The sequence below is a fragment of the Hemicordylus capensis genome, chromosome 2, assembly GCF_027244095.1.
Source record: "Hemicordylus capensis ecotype Gifberg chromosome 2, rHemCap1.1.pri, whole genome shotgun sequence".
Taxonomy (NCBI): domain Eukaryota; kingdom Metazoa; phylum Chordata; class Lepidosauria; order Squamata; family Cordylidae; genus Hemicordylus; species Hemicordylus capensis.
In genome coordinates, this window is record NC_069658.1 from 179,624,912 (window position 1) to 179,643,787 (window position 18,876).

General features: G+C 45.2%; 1 protein-coding gene across 3 annotated transcripts; it reads right to left on the minus strand.

Annotated features, from left to right (window-relative positions):
• Positions 1-3,221: 3,221 nt before the first annotated feature.
• On the minus strand, positions 3,222-18,306 carry LOC128347367 (surfeit locus protein 4-like). 3 transcript variants are annotated; one of them, XM_053301878.1, is made up of 6 exons: positions 18,148-18,306; positions 12,840-13,026; positions 9,014-9,090; positions 7,880-7,923; positions 5,060-5,246; positions 3,222-3,725 (listed from the first exon to the last, which is right to left on the minus strand). In XM_053301878.1, exons 1-6 carry the CDS (start codon positions 18,196-18,198, stop codon positions 3,459-3,461), a joined length of 813 nt encoding a protein of 270 aa, XP_053157853.1. In that variant the 5' UTR covers positions 18,199-18,306; the 3' UTR covers positions 3,222-3,458. The 3 variants fall into 3 exon arrangements, with proteins under 3 accessions (XP_053157853.1, XP_053157854.1, XP_053157855.1); XM_053301879.1 differs by having other exon boundaries at positions 18,092-18,217; XM_053301880.1 differs by lacking the exon at positions 18,148-18,306 and adding an exon at positions 17,958-18,005.
• Between the last annotated feature and the right edge of the window lie 570 nt (positions 18,307-18,876).

Here is an 18,876-nt window from a genome sequence, read left to right on the forward strand (position 1 = left end):
CAAAAAGCACCTCTGCACACCACTGCCACCTGTGCATTCAAGGAATGGGTTGGGCCCAGAAACACCCCCAAGCTGTGGACTTTGCCTTTCAGAGGGAATGTGACCCTGTCCAAGACCAGATTTACCTCACTACTCAGATTATCAGTTTTACCAAGCCAGAGCACTCCCATCTTATCTGGATTAAGTTTCAGCTTGCTTGCCCCCATCCAGTCCAGAACAGTCTCCAAACCCCGGTTCAGAGTATCCACTGCCTCCCTGGAATCTGTTGACTTAAAAGATAGGTAGAGCTGGGTGACATCAGCATATTGATGGCTCCACAGCCCAAACCCACAAATGATCCCTCCCAGAGTTTTCATGTAGATGTTAAACAGCATAGGAGACAGAATAGATCCCTGTGGCACCTCATAGGCCAAGGGGTGGAGCAGGCATCCCCCAGCACCACCTTCTAAGTATGACCCTCCAGGTAGGAGCAGAGCCACCGTATAACCCAGAGAGAGACGACCCAGAAGGATACCATGGCCGATAGTATTGAAAGCCTCTGAGAGGTCCAGGAGAATCAATAGAGTCACACGCCCTGTCTGTCTGTCTCCCGGCGTAGGTCATCCACCAGGACGACCAAGGCAGTTTCTGTCCTGTATCTAGTCCAGAAGCCAGACTGGAAAGGATCTAGGTAATTAGATTCATCCAGGACTGCCTGAAGTTGAGACACCACCATGCTCTCCAACACCTTGACCAAGAAGGGGAAGTTAGAAACTGGTTAAAAGTTATTTAAATAATCTGAGTCCAATGAGGGTTTTAAAAGGAGGGGCCCAATGACTGCTTTCTTCAGCTGAGGGGGCACCACCCTGCTTCAGAGGCATTCACCACCCGCACCACCCATGGACCCAGACCCTCCCTAGAAGCTTTCACCAGCCATGAAGGGCAAGGGTTGAGCACACATATTACCATATGCCTTCCAAGGTCCTTGGAAGGCATATGGTCTCAGCCTTCCAAGCAGCCTGTCCACTTCCTCAGGCAACACAGTCTGAAAACCATCCATTATAAAGACCATCTAGTTCTGGTGCTGCAAAAAGCTTAGCATCCAAGTCAGAACAGATACAAGCGATTTTAACCACAAGATGTAACACAAATTGATCACAGCAGGCTGCTGAGGGTTCTGTTTGATGGTCTTCTCATATAGGAGGCCCTGAACCACTCGAAAAGGCTCTGCTGGACAACACTGAGCAGATGCAATGGTGGTGGAAAAGTAGGATTTCTTCATCGCCATCACTGCCATTGAATAGGCCCTAATATGGGCCCTAGCCTGTGTTCAGTCACACTCGTTCTGAGTTTTCCACCAACAGTGGTCAAATCCTCTACCAACCTGCTTCATTGTCCCCAACTCACCTGTATACCAGGGAGTTGCTTGGATTCGGCGGGTCACGAGAGGACACCTGGACACAGCCGTGTCAATCATCCGACCCATCTCTTCAAACCAGGAGACCATGACATCAACAGGATTGTCCACTCTCTCAGCAGGAAAATCCCCCAGAGCCATTAGGAATCCATTAGGATCCATGGGCCTCAGAGGGTGGACCATCCTAACTGGTCCTCCACCCCTGCAGAGGTGTATTGGGTCCACCCTCAGTCCAATCATCACCAGATAGTGATCCATCCAGGACAACAATATTAAGGCTTCCTGGACTATTCTGGAAGCACCACTGACCCAAACACCAAGTCAAGCATATGGCCTGCCACGTGTGTGGGACCAGAAATCAGTTGAGACAAGCCCATGGTAGTCATGGAGGATGTGAAGTCCCAAGCTGCACCAGACATGGATGTTAAAGCGCCCCAAGACTGACAGCCTCAGTGTCCTCAGTATCATCAGAGATCACTTCAAGCAGTTCAGGTATAACTAGATGCTATAGGTGGGCACTATACCAATAGAATCTCAACTTTGTCTTGTGATCCCAGCACTGTGTGCAGGCACAAACTAGTCGGCATGGCAGACTGTATCTGGTAAGGGGGATGGTCTCCTGATGAACCAGGGCAACCCCACCTCCCCACCCATCCTGCCTTGGCTGATGCTGCACCTGGAAACCTGGTGGGTACAGGTGGGTGAGATTTACATCTCCCTCCTCATCCAGCCAGGTCTCCGTAATGCATGTCAGGTCAGCATGCTCAACCAGCGTAACTCCTGTAGTTTTTGCATTTATGGACCTGGCATATAAAAGCAATAGCTCCAGGCAGGTTTGGCTGCTGGGAGAGTCCTTGGATGGGAGAAGGACTGGAGGGTGTAATGGCTTCATGAAATTACTGAACATATCAGGCAATAATCAGAACCATGTGTTTCTTTCCCACTATAGGTGCTAGCATAGCACAGCTAAAATCCTCCAAGGAGCCCCGAGCAGTGAACATGGTTATGTTTATCCTCACAACAACCCTGTGAGGTAGGTTAAGCTGAGAGATAAAGTGACTGGCCCAGAGTCACCTAGCAAGTTTCATGGCTGAATGGGGATCTGAATTTGGGTCTCCTCGGTCCTAGTCCAGCACTCTAACCACTACAGCACACTGCCCAGTCCACAAAAGCCACAACAAACATTCACCTTTAGGATGCCTAAGGACATTCTTGTTTGTGCTGCAACAAGTTAACACATTTATGCCTCTGATATGCTTTGAGGTAGAGATTGATAGCACAAGCATATGCATGAACATAGGGATGTGCACAAACTGATTCAGTGCATCCAGTAGGGATGCGCCGAATTGCTTTGGTGCAGCCCACTGGATCGTTTCGATGGGGTGGGGAGCGGTATCTTTAAGCACAAGCAAAGCAGGTCCTTACCGCTTCTCCGCCACCCCACCACATTTTCTGGTGTGGTGCCGTGTTGCTCAGAAGTCCATGTGTGGCTGCATGCATGGCAGCCATGTGTGTGGTCAGCATGGTGTTGTTGACCACATACAGGGCCGCAGCACATGCATGATGGCCAAGTGTGCCCTGCTGCTGCACGCAGGCCAAGCGGGCTAAAGATTCTGAGCAGTGCTTTGCTGCACCAGGGAATGCAATAGGCGGAGGAGGAGCAGGTAAGGATCTGCTTTACTTTTGCTATAAGGTAGAAAAGGAGAACCACAAGGGGAAAGGGAGAACCACTATTATCTCATTTCATAAGAGCGAAAATCATGGAAGGCCAAGGGGTCTCAATGTAGAAGGATGAACGGTCAACAATTCAACACACACACAGACATATATATAATAATTTGACTTTAATTTACATGTCTCAAACAGGATGGGAGGCAAAGGCACTCCCACCCTGATAAGGCAACTGTGAACTATGATAAACCTCAAAGAAAAATCAATCAAGGGAGAAGAAAATCCTACACAAGTGTGTAAAAGCTGTAGACCATCCCCCCTCCCCTTCTTTCCCCAACCCTCCCTTCCCCACCCTAGCCCTCTGCTCCCAAGCCCTGGTCACAGTCTCTCTTCACCACTTCTTCTTGTGCTCATCCATGGAAACTCCCCCAGGTCCTAATGCCACAACGAGCAGCAGCCCACCTATGACAGACATGGTCTGGAAAAAGTCATATTTGAGGAAGTCATGGAGGGGTCTGGTGGTAGGAATATCCCAGAAGGCATTCTGGATCATGTTGATAGTGAACAGCCAGGTGACAAGGGTAAGAGCAGCCAACTTGGTTTTGAAGCCAATGGCTACCAAAATGATGAGCGCCATGCCAAAAATGTCCTGGAAAATCTGGAGAAGGAGAACAAAGATCACATATCAATTCAATGCAACTCCTTAAGGCTTAACACTGGTGGGCTTTTCCAGGATTCAGCATTTCTCCTAAAAAGTCTGCTTTGGGGTCTAGGATAAGGCTGTGTAGCTTCTGTTCTCTCACACCCATACATTTTGTGAACCAAGTTAAACCAAATTCTGTGATCCCCTTATGCAGTATGTAAATGTGCACATAATAGTACATTTTACATAGTTTTCTTTAGTTCTTTAGCCCATTCAGTTCTGTCTCAGGCTTCTGGCATGTCACCAGGCATTGCCTAGATGTTTTAAAGCCCAGATTTACAGCCATAAGGATCAGTAATGTATGGTTTACTTGTTTTAATGAAAACCAAGGGTCTTAGGTTGTGAGATTCTTGCATTTCATAGCAACTTCTATGCCTGCATGGTGTTTTCACAGTATACTCATAGCTCTTGGGAAGTAACCAGGAATTACAGTAGCCAGAGAAATGTTACTATCCTGTTTGAGGCTATGAGACTAGGATCCAAGAGCAAAACAGACCTCAGCTAGTACTCAGGGCAGAGGGGTCAGAACTTCAGCCAGCTCCAACCACAAACACAAAAGCTGGGTATGACAACATACAAGGAATGTTGCTCCAGCAGCTTCTTGGAACAGACCAATGTTTTTTATGGCTGGTGCAAAGGAAAAGTGAATTGGCTCTGCCTCATCCCGAGCAAGAAGCCTTGCCCAATTTCTTAAATTCCGGTTCTCGTGGTACTGGGGCGGTATGGGGGGAGAGGCCTCTACTAGGGCTGGCAGGTCCTCAGAGGATAAAGGCAGGGCTGTTTCCTCAGGTTGGTGGTCAAGGTGCTGGCTTGAGTTCTCCTGGTGTGAGGGGAGTCCCAGCAGCATGTGGTCACCCATGGTCTGGGCCGTACAGTCTTCCCCCAATTATATATTGTGTCTCATCCCCTCAACTATCTGCCCCAATTGGGTACGTATGGTGTCTCGGATCTAGAGTCATGACAGAAAAAGACTGCAGAATAGGGAAATAAATTTGGCAGGAGTTAAGACTAGCAGATTCCCCAGACCTTGGCAAAACCAGCTCTGCTGCAGCCTGACCCAAACAGTCAACCTGAGCCACTTGTACCATTGGCCAGGAGACTGCCCTGAATTAAGCTCTTGCCTGGCTTATTTATTACCACCACTCTCCACTGACAAGTTACCACAGGCCTGCCCTAGTGTACAGAGATTCCACTTTCATGGGCATGCCAGTCAGTTCTTAGGTAACAGTGGCAAGGGAGAGAACCGAAGTGTCAAAAGGCTCCCTTCAGGAAGGATGGAGGCCACTCACAGTGAAGGCGCCAAGTTCAAAGTGCAGCAGCGTCATGAACATAAGAACAAGGAGCAGTCGGCCACCCAGCTGCATGTACTGCCGTGGCGAGATGTCATCGATGGTAGGGACTCCAGCAAACATGGACTTCCCTTCTGAACGGGACTCTGCGAGTAAGAGCAGCAGCCCGCCCCCAAGGGCCAAGTTCCTGCGGGGAAGAAGAAAGGCGAGGGACTCAAACAAGATGGCAATGGTGGACAGAGCGGAGGGGCCAAATGGCACCGTCTGTAATGGGGCAATACCAGGCACCCAGACTTTCTTGTGGCCCTACTGCTTTCCTAACCCCATATTTAGTTTCCCCAATTGCTGTGATGTACCTTATAGTCTGCTCCATCCAGCATATATACCCAAGTGGCATCTATGACGACTCTAGCCTGCTTGATATGCCTATTGATATTTAAAACTCAGTCTAGTTGGCAGAGCTAGCTATGTGTCTTATCCGATATACATATTTCTCCATCAGCTAGTCTTACTGGCTGGTTGACAGCGGCCCATTTATTCTTTACTGAAGAGCTCTAGGGGAATTTTCCACTTCCTGATTGGATGTGACAATTAGATATTCTTCCAGCAATTTATTAGCTGGTCGAATGGCAGTGCGAAAGGTTTCTTACACTTGGCTTCACCGACTAGTTTTTCAGAAGCCTCTAGCACTTGGTTACTTTTTCTCCAATCCTGACAGTTTCCCCTTCATTCAAGGGCAAGACTCCAGTTTCCCCAATATTATTTTGGAGATTGTATGAAGAGCCTGTCACTATGAGGTAAATTCTTGTCCCTTTATTGCTTGACAACATGTACTTGGGGGGCCATGGAGGTTAGCCCTCTGCCCTCCTGGCCCTGCATGTTTTCAGAAATTGTGACTCCTGGAATCCTGTAACTAACACAGGTATGACTCTCACTCCCACAGCATTTAGAACTTTTTGAAAAGATTTCTTCTTTTAAGTTTATTCCAAGTGATCTGATGTTCCAAGATACATTTATCTATCTGCTGCATTTATTTGCCTCTAGATGAGAACCTTCTGCACCTGTCTTAAACTTAAACATTCTGTTGTGTTATATGCCATTGATAAAAGGATATTTTTGGCTTTACAAGAGAAGCTGAAGCACCTCCAAATACCTAGAGGACAAAAAAAGGTGGTATTATTATTTAGTACCCATTTGGAGTGGTGGGGCAGCAGGGACTTCTGCCTTGGTGATTTTCAAAAATGAAACTGGGAGCTTTCTGAGGGTTCATTGGTAGGTATGTGTGGGGAGGGAGCTAGAAACCTCTGCTGGGCCCAGAGTCTCTCTCGCCTCTGTCTCACCTGTGACGACGACAGCATTTCCTTCAGCAACTCATAATTAGAGGCAGCAGGGCCATCACTGCATATTCATGGAGGGCTGGCTGTCTGGGTCCTCCTGCCTACTCTCTCTCTCTCTCTCTCTCTCTCATCTGCCCTGGCCAGTTGCTGTCTGCTGTTTTGGGTGGCAGCAGAGGACTCCAGCGATAGCAGACTGCTACTTTTCTGCCATCCCAGTCCTTACTAAATGCTTCAGATATGCCACCGACATGGGCGGCAGGCCTTCTAACATGCCAGCAGTGGCCACCTTATGTCAAGTGCAAAAGAGGAATGCAAGTTGCAGTAGACATGCAAGCCCCTGGCCTGGCTATGGATTTGCCTCTAGGAGCTCCTTCTGGGAAAGGGATCTATAACTCAATGGCTAGCACATGCTTTGCATGCTTCAGGTCCCTGCTCTACTCCCTAGTCTTGCCAGAGGGGGCTGGAGAAAGATGCCTGTCTGAAACCCTGGAAAGGCAGTGCTGACAGTCCTGAGCTAGATGGACCAAGAGTCTGATTTAGTAAAAAGCAGCTTCCTATGTTCATAATCCAGATGTGCCACAATCTCCTGCTGCCCGTACCACTTCTGACACACGTCAGTCATCCACAGAATACACCATCCCAATCTGGGCAGATCACCCCTGCTAACTGAGCAAAGAGGCACCTTTCAAAATGGCGATTCTCTTTATTTAGCAGAGGGGAAGCAACTGGCCCTATCCATCCCCAGCACAGCATCCCTCCAGCGGCTGTTGCTGGTGCCTATCTTATGTTTCTTTTTTTGATTGCGAGTACTTTGGGGGCAGGGATCCATCTTGTTTATTTATTTTTCTATGTAAACCACTTTGGGAACTTTTGTCAAAAAGCAGTATAGAAATATTTGTAGTAGTAGCAGAAGAATCTTTTGTAATAAAGAACAGGGCCTCTGCCTTATTTTCACTGGCAGAAACCTACTGCTGCCTAACGAACCTGTATGGAGTCAGAGGGTGCTAGTTGCAGACTCTGTATGTGTTTGTCTTCACAGAAGCATTAGGGCCGCCTTTTCAGTCAGCAGACACTGGTGCCAACGTTAATGTCAGTGTTCCAAGGGAAAGGTGCCAGAAATAGAACCCAGCTAGACACATGTGAAGGGGGATCTTATGCAATGAGGGCAGCTCAAGGTATACACTGACCCATGACAGTATCAGGCAGCACTTGCACTACTGATTACAGCCTCAACCACAGTGCTGTGGAAGGCTCCCTACGTAACCTAGCTGACCCCCTTTTCTGGGTAACCTGACTCCACCATCAGACCAGCAACTGAGATCTTCTCAGGCACACAGGTAGGGAACTTCCCAACTTGAACAGGCAGCCTTGCTGATATGGGGGTGTATGTACTGTAAGCCATCCCCCCATCAAAGGTGGAACATATCAAACCACCCCAGCACAGATTCCCTGACCACAAACATACTTTATGGCTTTGACTCACCTCATTAAGAACTTGAGGTCCCATAAAATACTGTAGGCAATTGTCTGAAAAACAGAAAGCCAATGGATAGTAATGAAGGAGACACCAGCATCACAGCACACTTCTGCTAAGGGCTCCCACAGTCTCTGGGACAGGAGCTACTTCTCTCAGCAAGAGCTGCTGTGAGTTCCTGGCAAACAGTTCGGAGGCAGGAGCCACTCTGGTAGGAAGTGTGCACATAAACATAAGCCCAGGTACACAGACAAAATGGGTTCGGAAACACTGGGGCACTACTATCAAGAGAAAGTAGAAGTGATGTTTCCCAGTTCGAGGCATTATCCAAATGCATGCAAGATAAGAACAGAGTGACCCATTCACAACAGCAGCCACGGGCGCTAATGCTATCTTTTCCAGCTATGCCATCACCAGTGACTATTGTGGAAAGCGTCACTCTGTTCTTATCCTGTATGCATTCGGGCTCTGCATAGGTATGTCACACACCTTGTGATACCCTTTGCATTGCATGCCCTTTGGCCCCACTGTTGACTCTCGACCCACCCCCACTTTTTAACATTGTACCCATGTGAATATATATCTGTCAACTGTGGATAACACTTCACACATCTGACAAAGAGGCTCCAGTCCATGAAAGCTTAAGCTATAACAAATTGGTTAGTCTTCGAAGGTGCCATAAGACTCTTTGTTGTTTTCATCAATATATGGTGTGCTGAGAGACATTAGGAAGGACAGATAGCACTTCTGAACATCTTGCTCTTGATGTGAAGACTGATCAGGCACCAAGAACTCTGTGTTTTAGATAAGATTTTTTTTTAATTATTATTATTTTGGCAGTCATGGAGAAAAACCATGGGGTCAAAACATAATTGGCAATCTAAGACTGAATTTATGACTAATGGTTTTTGAATTTAAATCTGTGGGCAATAAGCACAAGCATTTTATCTTGATATTTTATAACTGTTATGTTGCAAAAAAAATAGAATTTGATACAATTGCAGCTGGCTTTACAGCTTAATATTTTTCCCTTCACATGTAAAATGTGACCCTCCTACCATGATCACTCAATGCTTGAAATGGATCCCAGTGTGTCTGTTCACAGTGGGATTTATGGCCGATTCCTTAAACTTTCCAGCTCACCTGCATGAAAATGATTCCAAATAAGCCAAAGCATGCGTAAGGAACAAATTTCCTGGCTAGGACAAGAACACACCCAACTAAAAGAGAGAGAGAGGGAGAGAAAGAGAAAGTGCTTTAGTGACAACAGAGGAAATGCAAAGAAGGGAACAAAACACAGGTGCCTTTCCCCAAAAATATTTTGGAGTAGTCTTCCACAACTCAGGGACATGGAAGACACACACAGAGTATGCCATACAAGTGGCCCAAAAGAGTTCTGTGGCCATTTTGAGATTTTACCTCACTAAAGAGAGTAAGTTTGTTCCTGCAGCTTTCAAGTTATTTGAGACCAAGTCACTGGCACAGATCTTATATGGGGCCCAAGTGGGATTGTACACTCATTATAAGCTAGCAGAAACCATTCAAAATAAGTTTCTAAGAGCAATTATCTGGGCCTCTAGGTGTGTATCTAGTGTAGTATTAAGGCGATAACCATGCAATTGGTTGAAGATGATATTTTCCCCAGCAGGGCTAGCCCATTTGATTTTTATCGATAAATTTCAATCAAGCAGAAAGCTGACTTTAGGTAGGAAGCTCCTAACATATGGCCTGTCTACAGAGCTGCTTATGTCACTAGGTTATAAAAAAGCTAAAGAGGTATCTATGCAGAGATGTGTGGACACCGAATACCAAAACAAAATGAAGATGGTATCGGAGGCCATGAGAGGGCTTTTTGCTAATTCAAGATGGGGGCCTTTTTCTTAAAGTTCTTGTTCCCCCTGCCCAAAAAGTGCTTGAACCGTGGTTCGTGCATATCCCGACAATATATTTAACAGCCATGATTAAGTGCTTATGGTGATAGTTAACATTTAATAGGTCCCCCCTTGTAACTGTATTGATGTATCTAATGTATCTGATTTTTGATCATGATAAAATGACTTGACAGATACATTTTCCCACATGGCCTTTTCCTTGTACATAACCAGAAGGAGCTTTAATGAGAGTCTAAAAATAAATAAGAGTGATACGAGTGTTGTCTTGGTTGTACAGAAATATGTTTTAACACAACACTTTTGTGGAGCGCTATTACCATTTAGCATATTTGAATCCCATGCTTTCTTGAAGACATTTAAGGCAATATACATGGAGGTTATCCCAGATTATCCTTGCATCAATTCTCTATAGGAAGTTTATCCTGCTCTTCCTCCAAGGAGCTCAGGGTGGCATACATGGCTGTGTCCCGCTTCCCTGTTTTTTGATCTTCACAACCTTGTGAGGTATATTACGCTGAGAGACAGTGACTGTTCCAAGGCCAACCAGTGAGCTCCATGTCAGAGTAGGGACTGGAACCCAGGTCTCTCCAGTCCAAGGCTGAAACTGTATGACTACAGGTGGCCTTTGTTACCCGCGGTTTCAATAACCGCTGTTTGGCATACCTGCAGATGGATCTTAGAGACCTGTTTTCTTTATCTGCGGTATAAAAATAGGCAAAAATTCACCTATTTGCAATTTTGAATGGCTGGAAATGATCCAGAAATTACTTCCGATGTCATTTCCAGCAGCCATTTTACAGTGCAGTGCCATTTTGTGGCTCTTAAAGGTAAAGTGTGCTGTCGAGTCGATGTCGACTCCTGGTGACCACAGAGCCCTTGGTTTCCTTTTGGTAGAATACAGGAGGGGTTTACCATTGCCTCTTCCTGCACAGTATGAGATGATGCCTTTTAGCATCTTCCTATATCACTGCTGCCCGATATAGTACCAGCGGGGATTTGAACTGGCAACCTTCTGCTTTTCCCCACTGCTCCTCTTAAGGTGACTCTTGTGGCTCTTAGGATCATTATATTACATATGAACACACACACAAATATCTACCTCCCCCGTGATTTTTTGCAGAAAATCGGGGGGGGGGGGCGCATTGCTGGAGACCTGGAGAACAAGGTACGGTATTTTATTCCACTTATTTCTGCCTCCTCCCCACTTTTTTAGCCCTTTCTGTGTGTTTGTATAGGAACCTAACCCCTGGATTTCCATAGGGGTAAGTTTTCGTTATTCGCGGTTTCTGTATTTGTGCCTCTAAGTGTAAACAGAACCCCCGCGAATAACAAGGGCCACTTGTACTTTACTTGGGAATAAGGTTAACTGAACCCCTACTTAGACTAACTTCCAAGCAAATATAATTAGATGTGGACGCACATCTGGCACTCTGTCCAGTCCCCACATTGGCTCTCTATAGGGTAGATAAGGTACAGAGAAAGAACGACTGGCTGAAGGCTGCTTGGTGAGCTTTATGGCCAAATTTGATTCCTGGTCTCCCAGATCCAATTCCAACACGCCACCTACATGTTGGACTCATTGTAGAGACCATCCTGGCTTTCCAACATGATGTTTCATTGATTGGTTATTTGGCAAATGGTTCAGTTACATTGATACATCAGCAGATGTGTACAAATATACACGATTCCCCATTGCTGCGGTAGACACACTGATGGCCACTGTCAGCCTCAATCTTCATTTTTTTAACGGCTTCTCACATGAGATAGAAATCTAGTCCTAGGCTGGCAGATGCATTGACATGTGTCAGGGCTGCTCAACTTTGGCCCTCCTGCAGATGTTGGCCTACAGCTCCCATAATCCCTGGCTATTGGCCACTGTCTTGGGATTATGGGAGTTGTAGTCCAAAAATAGCTAGCGGGGCCTAAGTTGAGCAGGCCTGGCATATGTTATGCAAGCATGCTTGCAGTACTGCAAGCGAGATCGCTCTCATAACGGGCACATTTTTGTGCTGTCTGCTTTCTCTGGTTGTATTTTCAGTATGGTTTTGTTTAACTGCTGAGAGCCCCCTTGCTTATCAGAAAGGCAGAATCAAAATATTTTAAATAAATAAAGAATGAATGAATAACTGGCCTTGCAATGTTCTCTCATCCTGTTCCATCAGACATGGGATGTAGTTTACCATTTTGTCTTTGCCCATTTGGATTCAGAGGGCAAGTCTTTCAAATATCTTATGAAAACTAATGCTGTGAGTTATAAAAACAGTACTCCATTACGCTACTGTTACTTTTGGTGTGTGCACTGCCATTAGCTTCTGAGTTGCACTTTTATTCTGTTGGAATGCCTGCCTTCTATACCAATAAACTAAGCCAAACATGAAGCTAACAAATACTGAGCAACATGACTTCATGCCCATTTGGCTCCGATAATGCAAATGGACCGTGTAAACATTCTCAGTCTCATGAGATCAATATTTTAAGAATGCAATCTGAACACAGAGTAAACCAGGGCTGCTCAACTTTGGCCCTCCTGCAGCTGTTGGCCTACAATTCCCATAATCCCTATTGGCCACTGTGGCTGGGGATTATGGGAGTTCAAACACACCTGGGGGGCCTACGTTGAGCAGGCCTGGAGTAAACACATTCATTTCAAGAACTGATGTTATGCAGCTGTGTTGCTTTGCTTGGGAAGCTGCTGAATGGTCATTGGCTACACCCAAGGAGGCCCAGTTTGCATTCTGAATTCTGCCCTCAAATACAGGCAAATCACAATCTGATCATTGATGAAAGTGCTAGGCACAACGGCTCACATACCACACAGTGCTGTCAGTCTCGTAGCAGAGCATTTGCGGAGATGCACAAGAGGGCAGAATTGCACAAATGCAGTCGTGCAATAAAGGGCCATTATTTCCAGTGGCCCTCTATCATGCAACCATGCAAATGCTCTGCTATAAGGCTGAAGGAGCACTACGCAGCATGCCTTAAAAATGGTCTCTATGGTCCCACCTTCTCAGCAAAACCAAGAGAGAAGACCAGATCACAGTCCCCCCTTTCCTACCCCCTAGCACAGGAACTCTTACCCAGCTGCCCACACATGTTGATTAATACAAAAAGAGTGGCTAAGAATATGCCGCTTCCCCATGACATGTTGATGTAGTCCCGCTGCTCATTCCACTGGAACCACATCCTGATGCCATCCTCCAAGAAAGTGCTGATGAGGCAGAGGTGAGCCAGATGAGGTAGGTAGTGCTTTGTCACACGCAAGAACTGAGGAGGAAGAGAAGGAGGAACAGCTTTAGAGAACAGCACTGCCAAATTACAACTGATATCACACCTGCCTAGCCTTTATACCACCTTCAGTCAGATCATCTTTGGGTACTTCTTATAACATGGTGAGAAGGGGACTTCACAACATACAGCGACTAGATAGCAAGAGTATTTACCCCAATTTATAGCTGGGGAAACAGAATCTTGACACTGATGTTATATCACAAAAGTAAAAGGTAAAGTGTGCCGTCAAGTTGTTTTTGACTCCTGGCACCCACAGAGCCTTGTGGTTGTCTTTGGTAGAATACAGGAGGGGTTTACCATTGCCTCCTCCCGCGCAGACTGAGATGATGCCTTTCAGCATCTTCCTATATCGCTGCTGCCCGGTATAGTAGCAGTGGGGATTCAAACCAGCAACTTTCTGCTTGTTAGTCAAGCATTTCTCCACTGCACCACTTAACTGCTGCTAAAGTCAGGAGTAGCTCACCCCTATAACTCAGCTTTCAGACACTTTGCTGAATGAAACAAGTATAAAAGAGGTAAGAGACTCCATAAGGTAGGAGACTACCTGATGGATCATGGATGAGGTTACTATTCAATCTATTTCTTTGTGATATCAGCAGATCAAAAAATCCTAGTAAAACCTGCTCCTTCATGTGTTAATCTATCCTTCTTGCAGTTAGACCACCCTCTGCTCTCTTCCCCATCCAGATTGTGTACCCAAGATGAAATGACAGAATAGATGGCTCTCCCATTAACCATCAGGCCACCTTGTTTTTGGACTTTCCATATGAGTGTCAAATGATTTTGAATGTGCTGCTTCTGGCCATACATAGCATAGTGGCAAAGAGACTGAGTTGTAAATCGGGTCTAGGTGGTCATGGGCATCCCCTCTCAGCCTCAGCTCTCCAGCTGCAATACAGGGTTGAGAATACTTACTTTCCTTACAACATAGTTGTGAGGATTACATTGATAAACCATGTGAAGCACTTTGCACATTCAAAAAAACATGGCATATGCTAATTATGAGTGATCAGCATGTCACTATCTCAGAGGGTTGTTGTGACAAATAAGAATTGCAACGCACTCTGTACACTGAAAACAGAAGTTATGAAGAAGTACAACATGGAAGGCTCTACTCTTAGGATGAGGTGAAAGGAAAGGTAATTCTATCATCAGCATCACTTTCCTCTAGTGATGGGCACCGTCCATCTCTATCATGGTGCAGCACCAAATGAAGGGCTATGAGATCTTACACACTGTGAATAAGGCAGAATAAATAGTAAAGTCTAAACGAAAACTACTGACTAAACTCCTAAAATAGTTTTTGAACATAATTGTAGGAGCTTTTCTGCAGCAGAGATATGGCTTTCAAACAGACCTGCTTATGCCCATCCAGGTAATACAGACAAAAACACAGCTCTTTTGTTAGGGTGAACAGGACTTATGATAGCCCTGTGTACTTCCAAGACAATCCACTTCATCTTAACCTAGTTGTATTTCTGGTTCAAGATAGCTGAATGCCAAAATAAACTCTTTAGTGTCAAAAGCATTTGACCCAAAAGCATTAGGAAAGACAGCATTTACAGGACCATGAATACACCACACTGCTCGGATTTCTATAATACTTTCCACCTAGGACTCATTGATAAAGTCTGAATAGATTTCAAACAACTGCAGATATCATTTACACAAAAATCCTCATTTCCAGAAGTCAACTTGACTACTTTAAGCAGCTGTATAGGCTCAGACAAAAGAACGGAACCAGATTTGCTTCCTCACATATCCCCTCATAATTAGAACAATCTGTGGGGTCTTGTTAGAATCATGAGGTATCACTTTGTGCAAAGGTAAAGCATCACAAGGCTAAGTCATGTTCCCTAACACTGCACCTAAGCTCTCATTTGCTGGTTTAGCAGGACCTTGGGTCAGGTTGCTTCTAGCCCTCATAGTAATGGAGGCAAGCTTCAAAAGCAATGTCAGTGTCTATTACAGGGTTAAGTAATAGGTTTTTGTTTCAAGTCACAACTTCTATACTCAAGTCACGGATTTTGTTTTTTTAGAGATGATACAGGGTTTGCCATATTTGATATTGATTTCAGAATAAGAATACAAAAACCATGCATAACAGATGCCGCCTTAAGAGAGATATTCTCTCTTCTCCCACACGTAGGAGAGAATGCATCTTCTAAGATGATCCCTGACTCAGTGTGTACAAGTGTAACTGAACCTCAAAGAAGTAGGCTTTCTTCATCACAACAATTATTTCTTCATTTGTGAATTTCTTTAATTGACTGTTACCTCTCAGTAATATAAAATGCAAAGTTCAAAAGCAACTTCATATGTCACGAGCATGGAGAACAGAAACCATGAGTCAGTTATGCTTCTGCAGGCAATCCACAACATCAGGAAGTTGCTCTTAGTGATGTCTACCTGTCATTTGGTTCGGTACTAGTCATCAATAACTACTCTAAGCATGACCTAAACTTGCAAGTTAGCATTTGTAGGGCTCTAGTTTAGAATTGATTGTGATAGCTAAGGCTGCAAACTTATCTGGAAGTAAGATGTATCATGGACACAAATCAAGCTTGTTTCCAAGCAAATATGCTTACAGACAGACTGCAATCCTAAACACTTACTTTGGGAGTAAGCCTCAATTAATTCGAAGGGATCAACTTCTAAAACCTATATATAGGATCATGTTGCCTACCAATAGGCCTCTCTTATACTATCATGTTTAGATCTGTGTGTTACTTCAAGTATCAATTGGACACTCTCTCCTCCATAAGTTATGACTGATTACATTCACCAAAATGATTACATCTTTTTCACTTCTGAAGTACCTTTTGGTCTATGTTATAAAGAGGCTCTTGAATGAAATGTAAAGAAAAAATTCTGATGGTAAGGAGCCGATAAATCACATTTATAATACAAATGCATACATTAAAATCACATCTTGACATTCCAGATTGATGGAGCTGTCATCACCTTGCTTGAATCTTATTCAGAATCACTGGCATAAATTATATCCCCAATCCGTCCTACATATAACACTGAACTGGGGGAAATCCATTCTTTTATTCCTCTATATGCCATTATAATTGCAAATATGGAAGGAGTGGTTGAAATACAGTAGGGAGCTTAACTGCAAATACAGTACATACCCAGGATTATTTGGTGAATGTTAAGATAGGCAGAACACTTTAAGCAGTGTGCCTTTGGGCCAATTCACAACACTACTGTGTACTAAAATTGCTTCCACTCAGATCTTGTACTCTATACAGGAACCATACCAGAAAAGACTGCTGGGGTGTGTGCCCAACCTTGTGGAAGTGGCTCCCATACTTAAATGGTAAAATGTGAGAGTGGCTTGGGTAAGGTAAAGGTAAAGTGTGCTTTCGAGTTGATGTCGACTCCTGCCAACCACAGCGCCCTGTGGTTTTCTTTGGTGGAATACAGAAGGGGTTTACCATTGCCTACTCCCTCACAGTATGAGATGATGCCCTACAGCATCTTCCTATATCGCTGCTGCCCGATATAGGCGTTTCCCATAATCTGGGGAACATACCAGCGGGGATTTGAACTGGCAACCTTTGGATTGCTAGTCAAGTCATTTCCCCACTGCGCCATTAGGTGGCAGGTAGTCACGTTCAAAAGAGTGATAAAGGTCTTGATTTTTACATGCTCAGGATCAAATGTGGATTTAAGGTGGCTACATAACTAGATTATGCTACAGATTTCTTAATACAAAGCCCAGGACTGTGATTTTGTGTATATTATCTGATCTAGCATTAAAGGTTCCCAGTCACAGGCAATGTTTGAAACTGACTGGGGACCAAAATAAAAAGCATTTACAGAGAGGAGCTCTCTGTTTCTCCGAAAGCTGATGCTTTTCTCAGCACAGATTAGACTAGACTTTAACAGCTCTTGAGGGGTAACCACAGCAGCCAAGAGAGAAAAGAAGCTGTGAACCGAGTCCTTGGTTCAAGTCTCACCTTTCCCATGAGTTCAATAGGAAGGCAAGCCACTGTTCACCCAACCTCATCCTCTCCCCATCTGTTAAACAATCGGGGCCTGATAGTGTATGTGCTGCACTCTCAGCACAACTGAGCACTAATAGGATTGCTTATTACTGAATCGTCAGTACTATTTGACACCATAAGGCCCTTTTAACTTCATTATCCCTGGCTGATGTTCCTCATCCCTCCCCGTATGTAAACCCAAAGTGTGAACTTCTGTCTCCATCTGGGATAATAAATTAACACACAACAGAGAGAGAGAGAGAGAGAGAGAGAAGACACACAATTTCTGCTTCTCTTGCAAAGCAGGAAGCAAACTCATGAGTATACCAGCTTCTCTCCCCTCTCCCCCCACGCAAGTATTTTTCTGTATCTTAGACTGTCCCCGTATTGGGAAGCTTTATTTATTGATTTGATTTGATTTGTATACCACCCTTCCAAAATGGTTCAGGGTGGTTTAAAGTCAAAACAAACCACTGAAACAGTAAAGAGCTAAAACAAATTAAAACGCAATATAACAATTTACAATTTAAAAAACATTTTAAAACAACAATTAAACAATTACAGTGATTAAACACCCCAAAATCGGGTTTTGAATTTTAAAATAAACCAGAAATTAAACCCCCCCAAATTTAGGAAGCTGAGAAAGCTTGGGTGAAAAGATGGGTTTTCAGGTGTTTGTTGAAAATTGCCCGAGATGAGCTTCGTGAACTTTAATGGTTCACGAAGGGAGGCAGGTGAGACAAGCATCTCCTCCTCCTCCTCCTCCCCTCGATCTGGTGTCACCAATCTCCAGTGGCCAGAAGAAGCCTTCCTTCTCACTCCCCCTCGCCGGCACAGAAAGCCATATATATTAAACAAGATGCGAATCCGCCATCCCTTGGGATTCCTAAATAGTGAGTCCCGACTCGCCAGTCTATCCTCGTGTAGGGGGGCGGAGGCGAAAGGAGTCTAGGAGACGATGCCGTCCTACAACCCTCCCTCCCTCCCTCCCCTCAAGCAACATGGTACGATCCCAACACGCGGTTCATTCAACCCAAACGTACCGACCCGGCCCACTCCATCGCGGTCAGCAGGGGGGAGGAAGGGAGGGAAGGCTCACCTGATCCGCCACATCTTCTGCCGCCCCCATAAGATCGCCGCTGGGCGCCATGGTCGGCTGAGGGGAGGTCCAGCGGCCGCGCGCGCACTCCCTTTCCTGAGAAGGGCTCAGCGAGGGAGTGGGCGGAGCCAGCGCACAGCCAAACGGGGGCTGAACCAGCTCGACCCCGCCTCCTGCGGATCACGTGGGCACTATTGCTATAGATGTAAGACGGTGGCTTTTGCCATAGGCATTTTAAAAGTCCGGGACAGGTAGTTCTATTCCTAGCAGCAGACAGGTGTGTGTGTGTGTTTAAGTGTAATGTCTATGGCTCTTTGGCTTGCAGATTGCCATTCGAGTACTAACAGTGGCAGCTACTTACACCATGGATACGGCTGAAACAGGGTTGCCAACCCTTCACGATTGGCCTGGGCTCTCAGGAATCGGCACCAATCGACAGGTCACGATTGAAAGCATTCCTGGATATTTTAATGGCTGGATATTGTGAATCTCTAGGAATAGTTCCGGTCAGAGTTGACAACGCTGGGCTAAAGTTAGGTCCTACTCCCCAGTTTCTTATTCCTAGTTTTCAGTTCTGTGTTGAATAAGGAACAGGAAACTGATTTCAGACTCGTGCTGCAAAAGCCAGAGTTCGGTTGTACATTGCAGATTCGCCTTATGCTCCATTCATTGGGATGCTGGTACCTTGTCGCTTTTCTCCTCTAATCTAAACCAATTGGAGAGCTAAAC

What these genes read in the sequence shown, in the direction of transcription:
- LOC128347367 (XM_053301878.1), bottom strand. Translation starts at nt 18,198, where the DNA reads ATGGCGCCCAGCGGCGATCTTATGGGGGCGGCAGAAGATGTGGCGGAT. An exon ending in CAACATGTGTGGGCAGCTGG is followed by an intron (nt 9,091 to 12,839) that starts GTAAGAGTTCCT and finishes TCTCTCTTTTAG; the next exon opens with TTGGGTGTGTTCTTGTCCTA. An exon ending in TTGGAATCATTTTCATGCAG is followed by an intron (nt 7,924 to 9,013) that starts GTGAGCTGGAAA and finishes TCTGTTTTTCAG; the next exon opens with ACAATTGCCTACAGTATTTT.